Consider the following 21633-nt stretch of genomic DNA (forward strand, 5'->3'; position numbering starts at 1 on the left):
AGATATATATATATATATATATATATATATGAGGGAGTATAGTATATCATTTATAGGGAAAAATAACATCATTTTTAATTTCATAAATAAGGAAATTTTTAGATAATTAATTTGTTTTCAACGAAACTTGTTTAATTAATACTATGATAATTAAAATATGTTAGATTATAGGGAGAATTTGATCTAAGGACCACATTAGTTGGTTATTTGCAAATTAGACTAAAAAAATTCTGAAATTACACTACATATTTTTAGAATTATGGTCCAATGGTCATATATAATTTTGGGAACCATATTGTCTTGTGTTCTCTAATTTCCCAAGACCATCATTCCCAAAATTAACCCGCCACTCAATGGTGGAGGTTGGATGCCCTTTGACAGTGAAGGTTGGCAGGAGCTCTAGCTATCAATGATGAATAAGTTATATTAAAAAAAAACTAAAATGAAATGAGGATATTTTTGTAATTGCATAAAAATTTATTTACAACTAAAATCTCATTTTGTGGGACTTGGTAGAAATTTACGCATTTCATGGAACTTTTAGAGTAACTAAAATCATTTTGTGGGACTTGACATTAATTCTTCCTATTTATAATCTATTAATCTGTCAATAAAAACCAATATTATATAATTTTTGTTAAATGAAAGTTAGGGAAAATTTTCAACTAATTTAAAGATCTTCAAGAGATTAACTGGGGTTAGATTTAATAGAAGAAATTAATTTCTCAGAATGTGGTGCATTAAAATCTGAATTCTAGGAGAGAGGTGTGCATAACAACAATAAAAAAAATCATCAAGGGGTAAAATTGACAATGGAGGAATTGATCTTCTAAAAAATAATAATCAAATTAATCCTATTGAAATTGTAACAAAGTCTTTTTAAACGTAGTATTTTAAAATTACATATACACCCTGAACTAAACTTTCCCAATACGTTAAAAGTTATTGGCCTCCAGCCAGCATGTTCAGTCCGCCAACCTTGTCCAATTCGGTCAAATACAAAATTCCAGAGAGTTTCGAGTCCTCTTTGTGTCGCATGCGGACCAATTCATTTAGAGGACAATTAAGTGTTATTATTATTAAATAAAATAAATTGTTTGTACATATACATAGTTGAAATCAAACAACTTTTACATATATAGTATTATGCTTATCCAAATAATAACGTAATTAATATCGGAATATTCATGAGTATAACCCATTGAACTATTCTCTCTCTCTATACCCCCACCCACCCACATTCCACATCTCATTGCTTTTATTAAATAATATTATCACTACCTAATCTTTGTTTCTGGTGACTATATATATACACTAGCCCACTTAGTCTTTTTGTCCCTTGTGGTGTTTTTTTCCTCGGAAGTTATATAGAACTTTGTTTAAGTTGCTTTTTTTAAATTTTAACTGAGTATTAATTTCTTTATCAATTAAAAAAACGGCATGCCTTTTCAAATTAATTAAATATTGACTTCGGTAAATAATATTGTTCTTTGTTTCCAAGCTCTAAAACGACTAATAATCGAATTCTACAATGTGAAGGGTCTTATCTTGTTAAGTTTAAAAATCTGGTTCACAATATTTTGAAGTCAAGGTTCTTGATTAAATTAAATAAAGCTCCATTACTGATGTCGGATTAAAATTCAGACCTTGAATAGTCGGAATCAACTCAACCACAGCCATGATTTTTTTTTTTCAATAATTCAAAATGATGTCATTTTATGAAGATGAGAAAAAATATATAAAATCCAGCCCATTGACATATCTAAAACTTTTGATTGGACTAGTGGGGGGACTGGATCATGGTTCACTAGTTTGAGTAGCTAATTTAGATTAGGTTTTAATATCATGTTGATAATCATTAGTTGAGAAAGAAAATATCAACGGTAATAAAGTTCATAATATTAATAGGGTAACTAGTACAAAAATAAATATTAAAAGAGCATTACTCATATCCGATTAATAGTAGAGATGCAAGGGAACTTCAAAAACTAAGCAATTATATAAAAGTATAATTTAAAGTACTTCAACTAAAACATTGTCTTTTACAAAATTATACTCCCTAAGTTCAAAAATATATTTATCTTTAAAATAACTCTATCTTTTTATATTTATTCTATTTAATATAGTATTTTATCTTAAAGTAAATATAAAGTCATTTATTTAATAGGGACACTTTTTTTTAAAAAAAAAGTAACGATTACACCTTACAATACTAAAGATGTCTTATATTTTTTAATATATAATCTTAAAAAAATATGTACATTTTTTTAATGGAAAAAATATTTTACAACTATATGGATACGTAATTACAGAATATTCTAGGATCTCTTTGTACCATATTCGATGCTAAAAAAGAATAAGGAGAAAAAGGAGCAAAACAAATATTATAATAGAAAAGAAGATGAGATCGTGCAAGATAAGCACTAGAGTCGATCTGTCCTTTTTAGTTTAATTTTGTGTATTAATATAATGTTATAGTACTGTAATCGTGGCCTTATCTCCAAAGCCATAAACCCAACTCATGTAAGCAGCATAATTATTATATATGGCTCCACTCAGAAATTAAAGAATGCCTTGTAATTAATAACAGGAGTATAATTTTACTGTTTTTTATAGCCAAAATTTGATCCATTGAAAACTAGCACCATGCCTTTTTTGTTTTCTGCCAGGATAATACTTTATTTCATAATAAGAACCCGCATGTTTTTTAATCATTTTATCAACAAGCATGTGTTTTGCTTTGTTTATATTTCTATCCATAGATTAAATGATGCGTCATAAAAATTCAAACAAAAAACGATATTATTTGAAAGAGAATGACATATATGGGAAACTCCAAATAGTTAGTTAACTGGCATGTCGTGTTTATATGATTCAAATTATCTAAAGTTGAGATTTATGAATTTCTGAGAAAATTTATTTATTTTTAAATATTCCTTTTCATTTTATTATTTTTTATAAAATATAAATTTTTTTCTTTCTTAAAAAAGGTAAATTCCATGAAAATTCATATATAACTCTATAAACCATTTTGATTGAAAAAAAATAGATAAAACTGAAATACTTCTATGACTTTTTTTTAAAAAAAATTGATCAAAAAAGCATTCTTAGAAAATGCAAAAGAGAAAGAAAGAAGACATGAGGCATTTTAGAACTTCAAAACAAGTTAAGTACTTTGGAGAGACTTGTTCAAACCAAATAAGAAGACATTAACACTATACAAGTCTATCTTGTCTCTCTTTCCTCATTTTAAACTTTACTTTTGACGAATGCTTATTGCAGATAAACAAGAGAATTAATGTTGCCTTGGAACGCCCAATAATGATATCTATGAACCAAAAAACCAAAGAAAAACATGCGATGTTCCATCCACGACACAAAGTTGTGTGTTATTTCTGACTGCTGGCCAGCATGCGTTGAACAAAGCCAGGTATATTATGATAATAATGTTGGCTAGCCGGCTGGCTTTATTACCTGTATTTACTAATAATACATTCTTGTTATCCTTTAATAGTACCCAGAAAAAAAGCTAAGTTAAGTCTTGAGATATGTGTCGGGTTTGCTAGAAGCATCTTTGAAACATTGTACCTTACAATATAAAGACATTAAGCAGACCGATGCATATGTTATTACGCACAATTAGTGCCCACCTGTCTTTGATTGACGATATTGCTTACCATTCACTTTTTCAAAATTACAATTTTTAGATGGACTTAATTAAACTTATTATGTCATGCTGGTGGGACAGTGTTTGGTCCTCTTTATAACAACTCTAATACAATTAAACTTGATTAGTTTTAATTAAGAAACATGTTTTAATTACACTTCGAATTATATAAGGAAACTTAATTATATATAACGGGGGACACGACAAATCTAAAAACTTGGACTTATAATTATAGGGACGGATGGAGTATATGATAAATATGAATTAGGAAGACAATTAATTCCAACTTTATATGACATCAGTTAAATGGGAGAAATTTAACTAAATAAATTGTATTCCAAGTAGCGATCTATGTGGCATTCAAATTTTAAATGGCATACATAAATGAAAACAAATAAAAAATCCTACTCAAGAGGGCTCCCAATTAATTCAATTTATTTTTATTTTTCATATACTTTTATTATTTAAAAGAGTTTTGTAGGATATAGTGGATTATTGTTAGAAAGATTTGAAGGATCACTTATATATTTTAAATTATATAAAATATACTTTTTTCATTAAAAAATGTAAGGCATTTTTAATTGAATCTCACTCTTCAATAAAGTAGTTATCTATTTTCAAACTAACCCTATCTTTTCATATTTATTCATCTTAAACACCTTATAATAAATATAAAATTATTATTAATAGGAGTATTTTTTTAAAAAATAATAATTATACCTTAAAAGATTAAAAATATCTTATATTTTTTAATATTTAATTTTTTAAAAAATATTTTATATTTTTAAATAAAAAAAATATTAAATTTATAGCTAGGAGCGTCATAACAACCACAACCATCGGGAAAGAATGTGACCTGCTCCTCAATCTAGGAGCGTGGGAAGATTCAAACAATCAACATATATATATATATATATATATGTATATATATTTTATAATTAGTTAGTAGTAATTTATTGTATAATTTAATTTATGTTGAAATATAGTGATCCACGTAGCCGAGGGCATTTGATTCTTGAAGTTTAAGATTCCTTGAGCCTGCACGTATGAACAAAGGGCCGCAACACGCTGGTCAAGGATAAGGGCTTCACGATTGGTCCACATGGTGGCCAATTCAAATTAAAACACGAGCTCAAAAAAGTGACTTGACCCCACCAAGATTTGATAAGAGATTGGATAGAGAAAAAAGAAATTAGATATACATTGAGTTGGGACTTGGGATAATTATGTTCAAGGATAAAAAATATGAATTATTTACAGATGAAACCCAAAAATTTGAGATTATTCACTAGAATTAACGTACTTTTCTCTAAAATAAAAAAAAGATATAAAATAACTATAAAATATATGATGTAACTTGTTAAGTAATCACATATAAAAAATTAAATAGTAAAAAAAATGAATTTAATAATAAAACATATAAAATTCAGTATTATGAAAATTCAAAATTCCACAGTATATGACCAGGAAACTTTGAAGTTTCTACAACAAAATTACACAGAAATCGCACACAAGAATTTTACTTATTAATAACAAGTTCTATGAAATAAATGTAAAAATAAATAACTTGAAAGTTTTGTAGGTATAATTGTCAAACTCTTAAATTAACACTTTGAATTTAATATTTTTACATTTTTATCTTATAAAATTATATTAACTTACTCATAAACTCAAACTAGATGAAAACTCAGTTAAACTCATGAGTTCACCTTTGAGTTTACTATTTTTACGTTTGTAACTTATAAAATTATGTTAATTAATTCTTAAAGTCGAACTATATGTAAGCTTAGTTAAACTTCTTAAGCTCATTAATTTTTTTTTATTTGAGCAAGTTAAGTATATATTATGAAAAATTTGATTCATAAAGTTATAGGATCTGCTTCAAAGAAAAAAAACTTAAAATATAAAAACAAATATTAATAAAAATAAAAACAAAAATACCAAAAATAAGTTCCCTATTTTAAATTTTATATGTTTTATATGTGATAATTTATCAATGTAAATAAGTTTAATTTTAATGATTTATATTTTAAATATATTTAAATTAAATTTATGATCATATTTTAATAGTTATTTATTAATAGGGTTTATGAGTTTACAATCTGAATTAGTAATTCAAATTTAAACTTCTATCACGAGTTTACTTAAATTTATAAATTTGACAACTTTGTCCGTAGGCTTTAATTAAAAACAATTTTTGGAGTGTATTTACTAAAATGTTTTTATTTTAAAAAATCTCTTCTCGTAATTGCGCGCGCCGGTCACTATTTGGCTGGCAATTGATGGTGGCGACAACTAATTAGCACTAAATGCATACTAAAACTTATTAAAGCTTGACATGGGACTTTAGAGTCATTTTTATGAGATTTTTTAGTGATTAAGAATTAGAATTCTCCCATGGGTCTCTATGTGATTTTCCCAAGTTTCTATCCTAGTATCAAATCCCAATATATATACTCCTTTCATTCTTATAAAAAAAAAACTGTATTAGACAGTATAAAAAATTTAAACAAAAATACACTTCATTAATTATGTTAATCAAGTATTCATTAATTATTTCTTATGATTAGGAATGATAAAATTATGAGAGATAATTTAAAAAGTTTATAATAAATCTTTATTAAAAAATATAATTTTGTTTATATAAAATAATAAACTAAAAATAATAGTTTCTTCCATAAGTAAAAACCAAGGAAATATATATATATATATATATATGACTGTTAAATTTGTTATGTATGACTACAAAATTAAGTACATCCCTTGTTCCATATGGGAACTTTGATATTCCACAATAATTTTGGAAATTGAAGGTGGTTGATCTGCAAATAACTCATCACTTGGATCCTTAACTATAATTCTCGTAGTTTTATTTCTGGGTGGGGGGGGGGGTTAGATAGGATTAGAAAAGTAAGTGGAAGAAGAAGAAGAAGAAATGGTTGGAGGCAAAAAGAGCCACGTTTGAGAGAGATTGGTTCATGCGTGAAGGAGAGGAGAGGAGGGGGAGTTGTAATTGAAACAAACTTTGTCCAATGGACTGATTGCATAGCTTCCTCCTTCAGTTTCGTATCAATCTCTATCTTCATCTTTTGTTGGGTTTCATCCAACAATGCCTCTTTCCTGGGAAACTGCTTCTTTTGTTGACTTATCTACTTCCCACTTTCACTGTATATACGTTTTCCCTCTTCTTTCCACTTTCGCCAACTATTCCTACCTACCCTCTTCTCTCTCTCTCTCTCTCTCTCTCTCTCTCTCTCTCTATTTTCTTCCACTTTATATCCTTCTCTTACTATTCAAATACCTCCAATTTGTTCCACTTTCTTCATTTACTAACATTCAATTTTATTTTGATAAGTTAAATAAAAGTTCCATTGAGTTCGATCTTAAGTTAGTTTTTACTTTAACAACAAAATTCAAATGTTTCTATGAAATATAAGATTGATTCATGCTAATTTGTTGGCAAATTAAAGGCTTAAAAAAATTTATTTCAAATGCATAATGATATAAACGGAATAATTTTGGAGTCAACTTAGCTAATAAAATTTTTTCCCATAATTCTAGAGATAAAAATTTTGTTTGACTTGAAGGTCAAAAGATTGAATAATTTGTGCAGGGTTTGTAGTCGTCATCAATTTTTTTTTTTTAAGGAACGAACATGATTCATTATGGAAAAAACCATATATGGCAAAAAAAGTTAGTGGACCTTACCATATCATTATAAGGGAGTTTCAAAAAATACAGATTTAACATCTATATAATGCGCATGCTGAACTTTCCAACTAGAGTAAATACTCACTTTTTTTTTTGAAGATGTGCTCATAAATCCCACTTAATAGTACTGTTTTATATATATATATATATATAACAGACGTAAAAAATAATTCCAATACTTGAAGCCGTATGGTCATCAATTTTAGTGTGGATCATGTGGTAGGAAATTTCCATTACCCGTATTGACAGACATAATTAGTTGATAGTAGGGATAATGTTTACAAATTACAAAACCATTTTAAGCACATGCTCTTATTATTGATCTAGGAGTTATAACTACTGAAATATTAGTTCATCAAATCTTCCATAATTTGATGGGCTTGACAGCTACCAAATAATAAAACTTAGAATATTACATTAATTATCAGGTTAAATGGCAAGAGTGTCTAAAACACTATGAATTCATTTATGATACAATGATCTCCTTCAACTTTTAAAAATTATGCAATATCGCTTCTACTGTTAATAAAAATTAATTTTGATCATTAGTTGATTAGAAAATAACTTCAAAAATTATTGAAAAAACCAAAAATTACATACAAGGACCAAAAAATTACAGAAAAGAACAAAAAAAATTTCTTTATTTTTTCTGTCATTTTTTTATTAACTAATTATTAAAGTTAATTTTTGTTAATAATAAAAGTGACATTACCAATGTTTAAAAATTAAAGTGGAACAACACAACAAAAATAAGTTTAGAGTTGGAAATGCTCATGAACGTATAGTTTAAATCCAAAATGCCCTTTAACTTTTAATTAATAATTATCCTCTAAAAATCTAATTCTTTTTTTCCTCATGAGCTAATAAAAACACAGTGATGTGTCTGTGTTTAAAATGATAGCAACATTACCATAGAAGATCAGCGTGCCGTATCATATCCTATGGCCAGCTGGAAGGAAAAGGAAGTGATACCAGCAAAGTGATGAAAATGTCGTTTGGAACGGGAGAAGTTATTTGAGGGACCTTCTCGTAACTAAATCTTGTGGGAATGAAAAGCTCATTGATGTGATCGTAAACCTAAGAAACTATAAACAGTTGAAATATCATGTGCACTGCTCAACTAGGTTGTTTGGCCAAATTAGATATTGTAACAACATGCGTCAACATGCCTTTATATGTGCGTGTATTGGTTCCTCGTGCTTTATACCTTCTCTTCTACATTTGTACATGAAGGGATTTTAAACATAAATAATACTCCTTTCATCTCAAATTATAAAATATTTTTAAATAAAATTTTACATATTAATAAATCTTGTTAACTATACTTAACAATCTTATCTTTTTAAAAAACAAATAAAAACTTTTAAAGATACTCATAATTTAATATATTAAAAAGAAAAGAGATGTGAATTAATTATAGAGAAAGAAAGAATAATATTAAAATTTGTGTATTTAATAAAACAATAATATACTTAAAATGTCTTATGTTTTGGGGCGGAGAAATTCCTTCAAAGATACTCTATAATTTGAGACAGAGGGAGTATATCAAAACACAAGTCGGGTCAGAGTTTTACTAGATTCGGATGTAGCAAAATTTACTTAACTATTTACATGAGAGTTTAAACTAAAATATACAACGGATGCATTGAATAGAGAAAAAAGAGAAAGAGTAGAAGAAAAAACACTAAGAAAATTATTTGTTTTGGAGTGAATTTTTTGTCTAGCCACTTGTCTCTATTTATAGTGAGAGGAAGTCACTGAAAAAAAAAATTTAATTAGCATTAATTTATCTTATTATGGAGGGAATAAACTGATTGGGATAATCACCATCATTGTGGAGGAGTATTTAATTTCTCATTTTGAAATTTAATCAGAAATTAATTTTGCATTAATTCATGATTTCAGTTAAGTCATTATTACTGGAATAATGTCGGATCGACTGATTGCTTCAACATAATGATATGATTCCCATCAAGGCATATCCATAATTCCAACAATGTATTTAGTGTACCAGCTTATTATTCTTTCCGTTTCATTGAATATTCAAATTCCGAACTCAACTTATACTTGCTGCCAGTTGTTCTGTGCTTTATATGGTATGCCCTCCATACCTTGCTATACGCCAAGTCATGATCTTACATCAAAAATATAAATACAAGTGCACTTTTTTTTTTTTTAAAGAATGACAATCAAGGACTTCATAAAAAATTCATGTCAAATCAAGAATTTTAATATTAAAATACGAAAGAAAAGATACTGAATTTGAAAACTTTAATTATAAACAAATCAATTTGATTTCAAATTCAGCATCTTAAGTGATCTCTCATATTTTAGAGTTAAAAAAATCTTGATTTGACATTTTTTTTTTGAGTCCTTCCTTGTCATTTCTCCTTTTTTTTTGGGTCTTAGTCATCAATTTATTGCAGTCAAGTTTCAAACAAAGGCTTTCTTTTTTGGGGGGGTCGCATGTAATGTGGATTGGACTGCATGATCTGGCTTCGATTATTCTTTTAATATTATTTACTTTTCTTCCTTTTTGACTTCATAAGATCAGAACAAGGACTTAAAAAAACAAACACTGGCTTCATAAAACAAGAGACATATTGAAAATTTGGATATTCCACCACCCGGGGATAAAATGAATATATGCATATATCAACTAAGATCCTAGATCTTGCAAATATATGTTATGCAATCATTGGTGGGTTATCCTTAGGCATACAATGCCATAAAACAAATCCAAAATTTTCCAAAAAGATACAAATTAAATCTTATTTAGCTTGCTATTAATGCCAAATAAAAAAAAAGGAGTAAGTTATGTTCTCTTAAAGAATAGTGAAGCAAAGATCTAGTTTATATATTGTATAAGCTTTTCTGTTTACGGTACACACCATGAAGGAAACTATATCTAGAAGATTCTAGGCCGTACTTGACATTGTCATCAAATTTAGAAAAACATGCAATTAGTAACTGTTAATCTCTTCCTTCCCTTCTTCCTTTTCTTCTTGTATTTCCTTTGCCGTTAGTGTATATATATTTTGAACTTATAAAAAAAGTGTAGATATATTTTGTTGTCTATGTTTCTTCTTGCTTTCTGTTGCAAGGGAAAATGGGATACAGGGAAATTTCTTTTTGTTTTTGTTTTTTTGTTTTAACAGAACACAGGGAACTCTCCATAATGAGAGAATGTCCTTAAGTTTTTGGTTGCTTGAAATTGGGCCTATAGGCCACAGTGCTTAGAAGGTCCATAGCACGTTATTAATTCAAAATATTCTACTTCAAGACCCATATTAAAGAGATTCAATTCCAATAACGAGAATTCAATGTCTCGTGTGGTGTTCGACCGTGTCTCCAAAAAAAAAAAAAAAAAAAAATCTTCCAATACAAAGACATCTATGGACAATAAAAAAATAAAAATAAAAATAAATAACAAACATTTTTTTCCAGCAGATGCTTCAGTTGAAATTTTTTGTTCGTTTTCTTGTAATGAGTGCTAAAGTTGAGTTTTGCAGTAACACTAGAAACATCATGAACTTACACATGAATTGTATTGATACGAGTTTCCTTCACCAGCACATATTTATCCTGCATTGAGGAATCATATGACAGCAAGTCCCTTCTGATACCTTGACTCCAAATAGAAGATTTAGAAGCTCACATGCACTATCCTACAAACTTACCTACACTAAAGACAGAAAGACGATAACTAATCAACATGCTGAAAATTGGAACGACCCAAGTGTGAAAAGGTATTTCACTTCTTGTTAGCAAATTAATTTGTCTTCATGGCCATATGAGAGCAGTGAACCGTGGAATTATTACTGCTATAAATTATCCGGTGAACTGAGAATTAGTGCCAGCAGACACAGAACAATGAAAATAATAAACCCCACATAACAAAACTGAATTGATTGCCAGAATCTTAATTCTGAAGTAACATGTAGGATAGGCAGTATACTAACAGGTTACAGGAAAGCTAAGTGATGCAATTTGCATGGCCTTATACATGTGAGGAAAAATCGAAAATTAATCTTACTGGTATAGCTTGCACATATCGACGGCAAAGAATGTGCGAAAGAATCTGTCGTTCTTGAATATGTACCCAAACACCTCTCGGCTCTTGGAAGGGTCTACCGCACAAAAACATGAATAATTGCACTCAAGTAATCTGCCAACTGAAAGGAAAAAAAATGTTTATATATCATCCCAGTAAAATTTTAAGCCAAATGGAACCAAGAGATGTTGACTATATGCAAAATGCTGCTCCACTTGGGCGTTTTTTGTGCTTTGGAGTACATGGGCGCGTTGCATAATCGTGTTCAAGCAAGAACCATGTGTACATGACTTAAGGATATGAACAAGTGTCAAAAACTTATATATTTTCACTGCATTAGAATGACTTTTCCGGTTTTACCCTCAACAACCAAGCCTGCTGTGAGACCAATCATCGCCCATGCGCCATTGATCGCCTCAATTTGACGTCTCCTCTACAGTCACAACATTAAGTTGGTTCAATTGAATAGACTGACATGGCTACACTAGACTACCTGTGCAATTATTGACAAACAATTTTGGTTCCCAACAGTAGTGGGAGGAAACAGACTGACTAAACTTCTATTACACTCCTAAAATAACATTAAAGCATATCATAAATGGGTGAATACCATGCATCAGGAAACATGTATAAGAATATTGAGCGCGTGTATCTATGTAAAAATATACAACACAATATTATGAAATTTCAGTCTCCGACAAGTCTGGACATTTTATAAGTAGGTTTCCAACTGGTTGGGAAACTACAATTCAGCAGCAGCCAAGTAACACATGCCATCCTCATTTGATGGCAAAAATTATTGGAAAACAAGCAATTCCCAATTCACTTGGATTGCCAAAATTTCTTACGGGATATAAGGGAAGAACATACTGGACCTCTTGAAAGAGAAAATATCACCCCAACAACTCTCCCCCAAAGAAAGTAGAAAGAGAAAAAAGAGATCAATTGTATTCGATTCATACAAAGGTAGACCGTATCAAATCCAAATAAAAATTTCATTCACCTTGAGCTTCTCCCTAGCTTTAATTTTTTCCATTTGTTTGGCAGCCAATCGCTTGGCTTCCACAGGATCAACCATGATAACATCATTTTTTGAACCATCTTTCCCTGAAGAAACCTGTAGCATTAATGAAAAATGAAGATTTCATTAAAGGAAAGATAGCATGCCATAAAGAGCATAGTTAATTACTCTCAGACAGTAATGAATTAGTCTGTCAGGGAACAGACAATTATTTGTTATCTTAACACAAGCTAAAGATGGGAGACAACAAATATTACCAGCAGAAGGTCATAGAACTCGAAATTTTCCAGAGAGAGATTTCATTATAGTATATTAAATGGCACAAATATTATAGTATATTAGTTTAACAAATGACCCAATTAGTTTGCATGAAATTAGCATGTCATGGCCCAAGGGAGACACTATTACCGAAGAAGATAGCATTCCTTATCTTCTAATAGAGTGCCAAAAGGCAGTAACAGAGCTTGATGTGGATGTCTAGCATATAAATGATCATGATCACAAATTTTATAGCACCGCATTCAGACACAAATGATTTATCAACTTTTCCAGCAGTCAGCAATTGTATTAATCACAAAACGGATATAACAAGCATCCTTAATGTCTCATAGTAGGGCCAACTACACAAGCACTAGGATCAGGACTGATTTGGATGTGCCAGGTCAGTTGTTCACAGCCATAGTCCACCCTTTTCTGGGCCAACTGATTCACAAATATAGTTCAAAAAGTGTTTAAAAGGGTATAACTCCTAGTTATAGCACCACTTCTACCTTCATCATTCCTTGCCTTTCTCTCACAATTTTCAGTTCTTTTGCTTCACTCATGCATTTGGATCATTTTGTCAGTAGATGTTTAGTCCAGCATAATTGAATAACCGATGAATAACATCATACCTAAAACTTTGATGGTTTCCAATAATTTATGAGCAATTTCAGAAAGAGACATATGATCCCTTCCTCTCCTAAGGTCAATTCTTTTAAATCAACAATGGACCCGAGGAATCCCTTACAGACATTTCACGAATGGGAAGAAGATTATATATAAGTCATCACACCACACAAGTGAGTATGAGGAAAAAACACTAAAGTGAAGCAAGTTGCAGAAGTAAAAGATGACACCAAGATTAAAGAAATTGCTAATATCATTAAGAGTGATATATATTAGAAGCCATTGTAGATTTAATTTCTTTACCAATAATCTCCACACATGTTTCTACAACCAATCACTCAATCAAATCACCCCACTTTCTTGTCTATTCAAACCGTATATATAAGCAACATAAAGATGTCCAGATTTGATGCATACAGTGGAATTTGCCAATATTCGAAATGCTTGACCCCTGGTTCTGCTGGAAACTAAACTCGCATCTTGGTCGCTTCTCCATTGCCACCTGAAATGAAAGGGGATTGTTATTTTCATCCCCATTTCTTTGGGTCAGCAACAACTAACAAGATATTTTGACCAATCTTCAGCTTCACATGCATAAGCTCATTAAAATTTCAATGGAATGAAAGCTCTATAACTAACTGGCTTATCAGAGACAGTCTCACAGATTATGTCAAGAACAGAGTAAATCTGATGAGCACTTGAGACTTTTTACTAGCGAAAATAGCAAAAAACGCGAGTAGCTCTTGAAAGTGCCAGTCCTCCACCGGATTCTCCATGTCTGTCTTCTCTCTCCCATCCACATTCTTTATTCTTTTCACCAAAATTAATTCATCCACACCTCTGCCCCCGTGTAGGAGGACTAGGCTCTTCCACCATTCAGTTATGAAACCCCTCGCACTGGCAATGCTCACTTTTATTGTAAACTTCCCAGCATAGCATAGGCTAACTGGGTGTTCATCAAAATCTAGCGATAATCTGCCAGAATAGATTGATGCCCCTTTTTTTCATTCCCGTGTTAAAAATCAACTCTAGTTCTGCGTGGTATGCTATTTTCTGTCACATCAATTATTAAAGAATCGACAAGTTATCGTAACAAATTATGTTAATATTAATCTTGCAGAAAAATATATTTTAGAATCCCCAAGAAAAGCTGCAAGTTTAAGCTGAAATTATTGTTCAAATTCCATACTCATATTTGACACCTGAATGGAGAAGTAATCACTAATCATTCAATTTTATTTTATTTTATGGAATGTTTCGATTCATTCTTACTTACTGATTACCCATCACACCAAGATAGGCAACGGTTCCATTTCATAAATAAAATACCCATAAATTCACGCTTTTAAACCAGTCGCCAACATAAGTTCGAAGAATTAGGGTTAGAATTTTAATTACAGAAAAATCCTGATTTCGACGATTCGAGCGCCCAGTTGGGTTCATTTCCATTGAAATCTCGGCAGCACAAACTTCGCATATAAAATAAATGGAAACCCCAACATACGAGGATATCAGATTAAGGGGTGAACTCACTGGAAGTAAGTTTCGCGTTCATTGAAAGAATTAATGTTGGAAACAAGTGCCATAAAGAACTTGAAGGGAAGTAGAGGGCGAACGAGACGATAGCTGAACTTACTTGAGGATAGTAGCAGAGCGATGTTGAGCAGGGAAGCTTGAGGAAGGAGAAGATAGAAAGCGACCGTTAATTGGTGGCTGAATAGTGGAGGCCATTTCCCGAGGCTTCCCTCGTTCCCTTCTGCCCTGTTTATCTGTTCCGGGAAGTTTTGCGACCATCAAAATTAATTTTATCTGATTTGTTATTTAGCGAAAAGGAAAAAAATGTTGATAAAAAAAAATGTTGATTTGTTATTTATTAGTCTTTTGAGTCTTAGTTTTATGGTGTCTTTCTCTTTTATTTGTTTGCAACTAGGCTTTTCGATTTCAAAAAACAAATGTTCTATTTAGAGTAGTTGTACTTGTGTGCAAATTTTTATAAATAAAAACAAAGTCAACTTCAAATATTTTCTGAAACTAAATAATTCGTAGAATCAATATAAAAATTGGGCATAAAAATCAAAATAGTGAAATATGAATGAAGGACTAATCCTTTAAAATTGAATTGCATTGCAGATTTCAAAATCCACAATCTAATTTTAAAAAGAGTTTCATGAATTTACGTTGAAAATTTCTAAAGCTCAACTACAGATTTGGAAACTTACTGTAGAGCATTAGAGCTTCAAGGTTCAGTCCTTATTCTTGCCAAATATTTCACTTTTTAATTTTCTTGTCAATATATGAATCAAAACGTGTGTGTGTGTGTGCATATTAATTGTAATTAGTTGAATTATTTACATACGCATGAGATCACTTCAAAGAATGGACACAGGGGAAAATGTTTACGCATCAAAAGAAATAAATGATCAAATACATGAAGAAAATCATAACTTTCTTCCTTATGGCACTTAATTTTTATGTTCTAATCATGGGTTCATGGGACACCTTAATGTATTCAAAGCTTCCTTGAATTTCAACCTCTTCTCCATGGCTCTGCTTGCACTTATGATAAAACACTGTATATGCCACCATAAGTGACATCTAAATCACATAAATAACGTTCAAAATATCAGATCCGCAAACAGCGAAGAGTAATCTCCTCTCCAGCTTTTTCTCACCTTGAACCACCAGACAAACACAATCCAACCAGGAACTCCATACATAAGATTTAGCAGAAACCCTTGAACCTTCAATCCCTTCAAATCTCTGAAGCCTTCCCAATCGCTTCAAGTCCACTTTTCTTCAACTACTGAATAGCAACAGACATAATCCAGACAATTGACAGGTACATATACAGAGCAACCACCAGAAACAATATCACGTAGATGAATGTTTTTGGGTGAAGAGGTGGAGAAGCAAAATTCATAGCGAAGGGGAAAATAGAAAGGAATGTGAGGAAAAAGTAACCAAGATCAAAGAGAGATACGTAGAACCAAGTAATTAAAAGCCTTTGACTTGATTTGACTGCACAAGATAGCAATCTCCGAAAGTTAAGTTTCTGTCCCCGTAAGTTACAGTTGAAGCTAGAACAGTGATGGATGATGAGAATAAGGAGGCCATGGAGAGGGCTAGAATGAAAAACCACTCGAGTCCTGCAAGTAGGTGTAGATCTTCTGTTATAGCAGTAACGATGTTGGTATGCTGAGAGCTATCTGGTCTCGTCACGTACAGGCGAGTTTTCTCCATGACGAAATCTTTCATACAGCTTTAATGGAGAAGAATCTGCACAAGAGGAGGAAAGAGTGGATGATGAGGATAAGGAAGACGATGGAGGCCATAAGGCTTTTGTTTTTCAGAAAAATGATAAGAGATTCTCTCAGAATTCTAACGAAGCTTAAAGCGAATTGGATTCCATCTTGTAGATGAGTGATGATGATGATGATATCTCAGATTGAACATATGGTGCTGGAAATATATCGCACCAAGCAATGACTATCTATTTATATTAGGCTTAGCGTTTTTCTTTTTGAATTAGTCTTGTATTATTATCACATTGCATTTGACGTTGGAAGGAAATTACAGCGAGATATGATAATTTACGTAACAAGACGACGAAATGGGGATTTCTGTGGGAATAATGTTCTGGATTATATTATTTTAATTAATCAAAGTTTGACGTACGGTTTGGGTGACGATGGCAATGAGCAATATAAAATGATGAGTTTGAATTAGTCTCGAAGGAAAATTGATGGTTAGGTGATTACTGATTAGTCCTTCACAATAGTCCCTAGTGTATACTAGTCAAAGCTCTTACATGTACCATGCACTAAATAAAATACTGAAAGTTTTATCGTTTACTTAGGTGCTTGAGTTTTCTATACATAACTTGATGCAAAAGTAAGGATCTGCATTGGTGCTCCTTCATTTTCCCTTTAAATAATCTCTGTCTCTAATTTTAAGTTGTTGTTTTTAAATAATTTTAATATTATATCTATCAAAATAAAAATATATAAAAATTTTAAATAATATTAAATTTGGACTGTTTTTTTATACTTATTAGAGGATAAACATCATGTTACTCATTACCTCATGAGATTTGGATAGTTTCAGATTTAAGTTTTTTATTTTATTTATATTTATTAAAATAAAAATATGTAAAAATTTGATAAATCTGTTTTGCCAATTTGGCCAATATAAATTTAATCTAGATGACTCAATTTAATATTATAATTGACTATTTAGATATGGAATGGCCAATTTAATATTAAATTTGTTAATACAAAATTGATCATCTAGATATATTGTAGAAAGTCCAAATTTAATATTAAACCTTTTTTTTAATAATTTTAGAGATTATTTGAGGGGAAAATAAAAGGTCAAGACCATCCTAAGGGGTGATGAGCACCGTAACCAAATGCGGATGCTTTTTTCATTTGAATACATCATGCTTGGATCGTAGACCTTATCTAATAAAATAAAAAAGAAATATCTTCTCTGTTCACTTATCTTGATGTCATATATATATTATATATACATAGTGGGACACGCATAATTGTTTTCCTTCTGCTGATTCTTCTTCGTTGTTTCACCAAACTTTCTGAAACTTTTTTCCTTACATGATCTACCTATTTCTGTCACACCCATGCCGTCCTAGAATCTCAAAAGCATTACATTCATACATGTATAAAATAACACGAGACTTGACAAATTGGAAACAGAAGAGAATGTGTTTTTTTTTTTTGGCCAAAACGGAAGAGAAAATTCAGGCATTGAAATTGAGAAAATAAATGATCAAATACGTGAAGAAGTTATAACATCTTTATTCCTTATGGTATTTCTGCTCCAATCGCTGCTGGTTCATTGGACACCTTAATGTATTTCAAAGTTCCTTGCAGTTCAACAACCTCTTCTCCATGGCTCTGCTTGCACTTATGGTATAACACTGTGAACGCCATGTCCACTAACATCTTAATCAGACAGCCACTGTTTAGTCAAAATTAGTCCCAGTAACAGTGGATTGTAAGTTCCTTTCTTAGGCTCTCATGTACACCAGAAATTCAAAATCAAAAACAGGTTACTCCATACACAAGATTCAGCAGAAACCCTTGTAATTTGAACCCCTTCAGAATCTGCGAAGCCTTCCCAAATGCCTCTAGTCCACTTTTCTCTTCAAGTACTGAAATGACAAGAGACATTTTCCAAAAAACTGCGAGGTACATTTGAAACACTGACACCGGAATCAACACGAGCATAAACAAAGGTTGTTGGGTGAAATGATGGAGAAGCAAAGTTCACGGAGAAGGGTAAAATCAAAAAAGAATGCAAGAAACAAATAGCCCAGATCAAAGAGAGATATGTAGAACCAAGTGATTATTGGCCTTTACATGATTTGAATACTCCTGACAGCAAATCTCTGAAAGACAAGTTTCCTTCTGCAAAGTCACAGCTGATGCCAGATAGTGATGGCTGATGAGAATAAGGATGCCATGAAGAGGGCAAGAATGAAGAGCCATTCGAGTCCTACGAATTTGCGAAAAATAAGATGTCATAGCGGCAATGATGTCGGTATATACTGAGAGCTACCTGGACTTGCAAAGAAGCAAGTCAGTTTGCTTCTTGACCAAATCTTGCGTCAAATTCATAATGAGAAGTAATTGCATGAAGAGGGAAGGAGTGGAGAAGAAAGATGAGTAAGGCTATGGAGGCCATCAGGCTTTTGTGTTTCAGAAATATCAGAAGAGATTCTCTCAGAATTCTCACAAAGCTCGAAGCCCGATTGGATTCCATCTTGTACATGAGTGATGATGATAACTCAGATTCGACTCTCTGGTACAGGTAATAGCACAAGCAATGGCTATGTATTTATAGTGGGCATAGCATTTGCCCTTTTGAATTAATTAGTCTTACATCATTTCTGACTTTGACTTTTGAAGGAAACTTCGGGGAGATATATATATCCACAGCAAAGTTGATGATAAACTTTGAATTATTCCTTGCAGGAAAATTGAATATTAGTTATATGACTTGTTCCAAATTCTACTAACGCATAGCACTTGTCAAACTCTGACACAATGTAACGGATATGATATGATATCATTTAGTTCTATTCATAATTATTATATCAATTTCATTAATATTAATATAATAAAAGTTAATAAATAAAAATTAGTAAAATTTGTAAACATAAATCTAAGTAAAAATAAATAAATTTTAAAATATATTTTTTCATCTCTTTCTCTTATTTTTTAAAAGAAATATAAATATTTCATTTAAAATAAATATCAACAAGCAGGTCAGTCAGAAATAATAAACAAATACGCGTGATGTGTACGTACTTGTCTAAGTCATAGCAGAATGCGAATGCATAAATTGAATACCTCACCAGGCTTGAACCGACAAGAAGAAAGCTACGGACATTTGGCATGTTTGCTTCAACAAAAAGAAATGTAAAGAAAGCCTCCCAATTGTAGTCGTAGGACCAAGCCAACAGTCCCGGAGGTTTTTAGTGAAAAGTCTGCTTCTTGCCAGTGAATTAGTTGGATGGACCAACTTTTTTTTTTTTTTTTTACTGTCTTATCGTTCGTCATTCTTCTCCAAATCAGAGAATGTGCTTGGCCAAAAAAAAAACAAAAAAAAAAAGTCAGAGAATGTACTGTCTGATTTTTTGAGTAGATATAGTATGTTTCTGTTTTATTTAAAATAAAATAAAATTGAATGGCCATTTTATTTAGAGTGGCACAACTCTGGAAGATTTGGGGTTCTCTTACTTCTCGCTTCTGTCTATCCATACTTGATCACAAAATTTCTTTGAATCCAATGATGAAAAAAAATTTGTATTGGGCCTGTGTCTTTTCTTTTAGTTATTTTCTTCTACTAGTAAAAGCACCCATGCGATGCATGGGCTATATAAATAATTTTTTTAATAAGTGACATTTTATCATTTACGACGAACTAAAATTTTTATAAATAAATGTCAATCTATAAGAATTTTTCTCAAAAGAATAACTTATAGCATATCATCTCTAATACTCATATCATCATAAATGTAGTGGGGCTATATAATTATCATTTTTAATGTTAAATATGCTATTAGTATTAAGTCAACGTAAAACTAAATAAATACAGTGTGAAGGGATACAATAAGCATTTTCATACAATATATAATTAATTAGACCAAATTATCAAAAACTTTCCTATAAACAATATTAAAAGTTTTGTCTGTGGATTGACCATCCTCATCAGAAACTATATTTTTAAACCTTCCCTACTTCGAACACGAGAAACAGCAACTTAACTGGCCGTGTGTGAAAACAGGACGAGGCAAGTACAAATCGACATTACACAGGCTCTAGCCTTGGCTTTTATTAATGGTCATCGCAAAAGCCAACATAATAGGAAACTGCCTCTTTTTCAGAGTTAAATGAAAACTAGAATCAGATGGACACATAGCAATATGAGGTATATATATTTCATCCCTATAGTTGACTCAGACATTTCTTAGGCTTCAATAACATGTTTTCCAGTTCTTGAAACTATGAGACATGTACCATTGCACAACCCCATAGCCTTATCAATGTTTTGCATCAAAATAATTGGGGCACCGACTTTCAATCTTATTTCATGATTTGGGAGTCCTGACATTCTAATTAAATTTAGAAATTCTGTAGAGTGTAAAGTCATCGAGTGATTCATATCCCATCATCTTTTACAACACTATCAAAACTCAAGTAGACAACTTCCTCTCCAGGGATCATGGATAATATGTAATTGTTTCCTTCTTCAACCACAGCCAATGTAGGGCTAAGATAGTTCTATCTCTAAAATATGAAGATTATTGACAATGGTAAGGAAATTCGGGAAAGTTGAATCAACAATAGACTTTATTGGATTTTCTAAACCCATCCAATAACAATTAGCTGGGATCTTAATATCCACGGATCCTTCATTAACTCCAGTAGCAGTCCCATCACACCATTGAGATAATCCAATCAGCAAAATTTTGAATATCACTATTAGATGCCATATTATTTGTTGCCATAAGTCTCATGTTTCTTGTTAATGTAAGAAGTTGACAATTATCTTATATGTATGAAGAGTTAATGGTAGCAAAAACAATCTCTTCGCTAGATCCACTGGAATAACAGGAAGGATCTGCCTGAAATCTCCACCAACATGACAACTTTTCCTCTAAATGGAAGATTGGCAGCTAATGGGTTACTAACTTTAGAATATCTTTTAAGTATTTATCAAGAGTTTCAAAACAAAACTTGTGTGCCATTGGAGCCTCATCCCATATAA

At 31.2% G+C, this 21633-nt stretch overlaps 1 protein-coding gene across 3 annotated transcripts; it reads right to left on the reverse strand.

The window, feature by feature from the left end:
• Nucleotides 1-10666: 10666 nt before the first annotated feature.
• Nucleotides 10667-15150, reverse strand: LOC129308124 (uncharacterized). 3 transcript variants are annotated; one of them, XR_008592545.1, is made up of 6 exons: nucleotides 14978-15150; nucleotides 13759-13843; nucleotides 12436-12549; nucleotides 11763-11865; nucleotides 11415-11552; nucleotides 10667-11058 (listed from the first exon to the last, which is right to left on the reverse strand). XR_008592545.1 is itself a non-coding variant. In XM_054949138.1 (5 exons), the coding sequence occupies exons 1-5, from the start codon at nucleotides 15133-15135 to the stop codon at nucleotides 11509-11511; spliced, it is 504 nt and encodes a 167-aa protein (XP_054805113.1). In that variant the 5' UTR covers nucleotides 15136-15150; the 3' UTR covers nucleotides 11273-11508. The 3 variants fall into 3 exon arrangements, 1 of the variants encoding a protein (XP_054805113.1); XR_008592544.1 differs by having other exon boundaries at nucleotides 10667-11063; XM_054949138.1 differs by lacking the exon at nucleotides 10667-11058 and having other exon boundaries at nucleotides 11273-11552.
• Nucleotides 15151-21633: the final 6483 nt, after the last annotated feature.

Source organism: Prosopis cineraria, unplaced genomic scaffold (genome assembly GCF_029017545.1).
Source record: "Prosopis cineraria cultivar Desert tree isolate PC_DT_omini unplaced genomic scaffold, ASM2901754v1 PC4, whole genome shotgun sequence".
NCBI lineage: Eukaryota > Viridiplantae > Streptophyta > Magnoliopsida > Fabales > Fabaceae > Prosopis > Prosopis cineraria.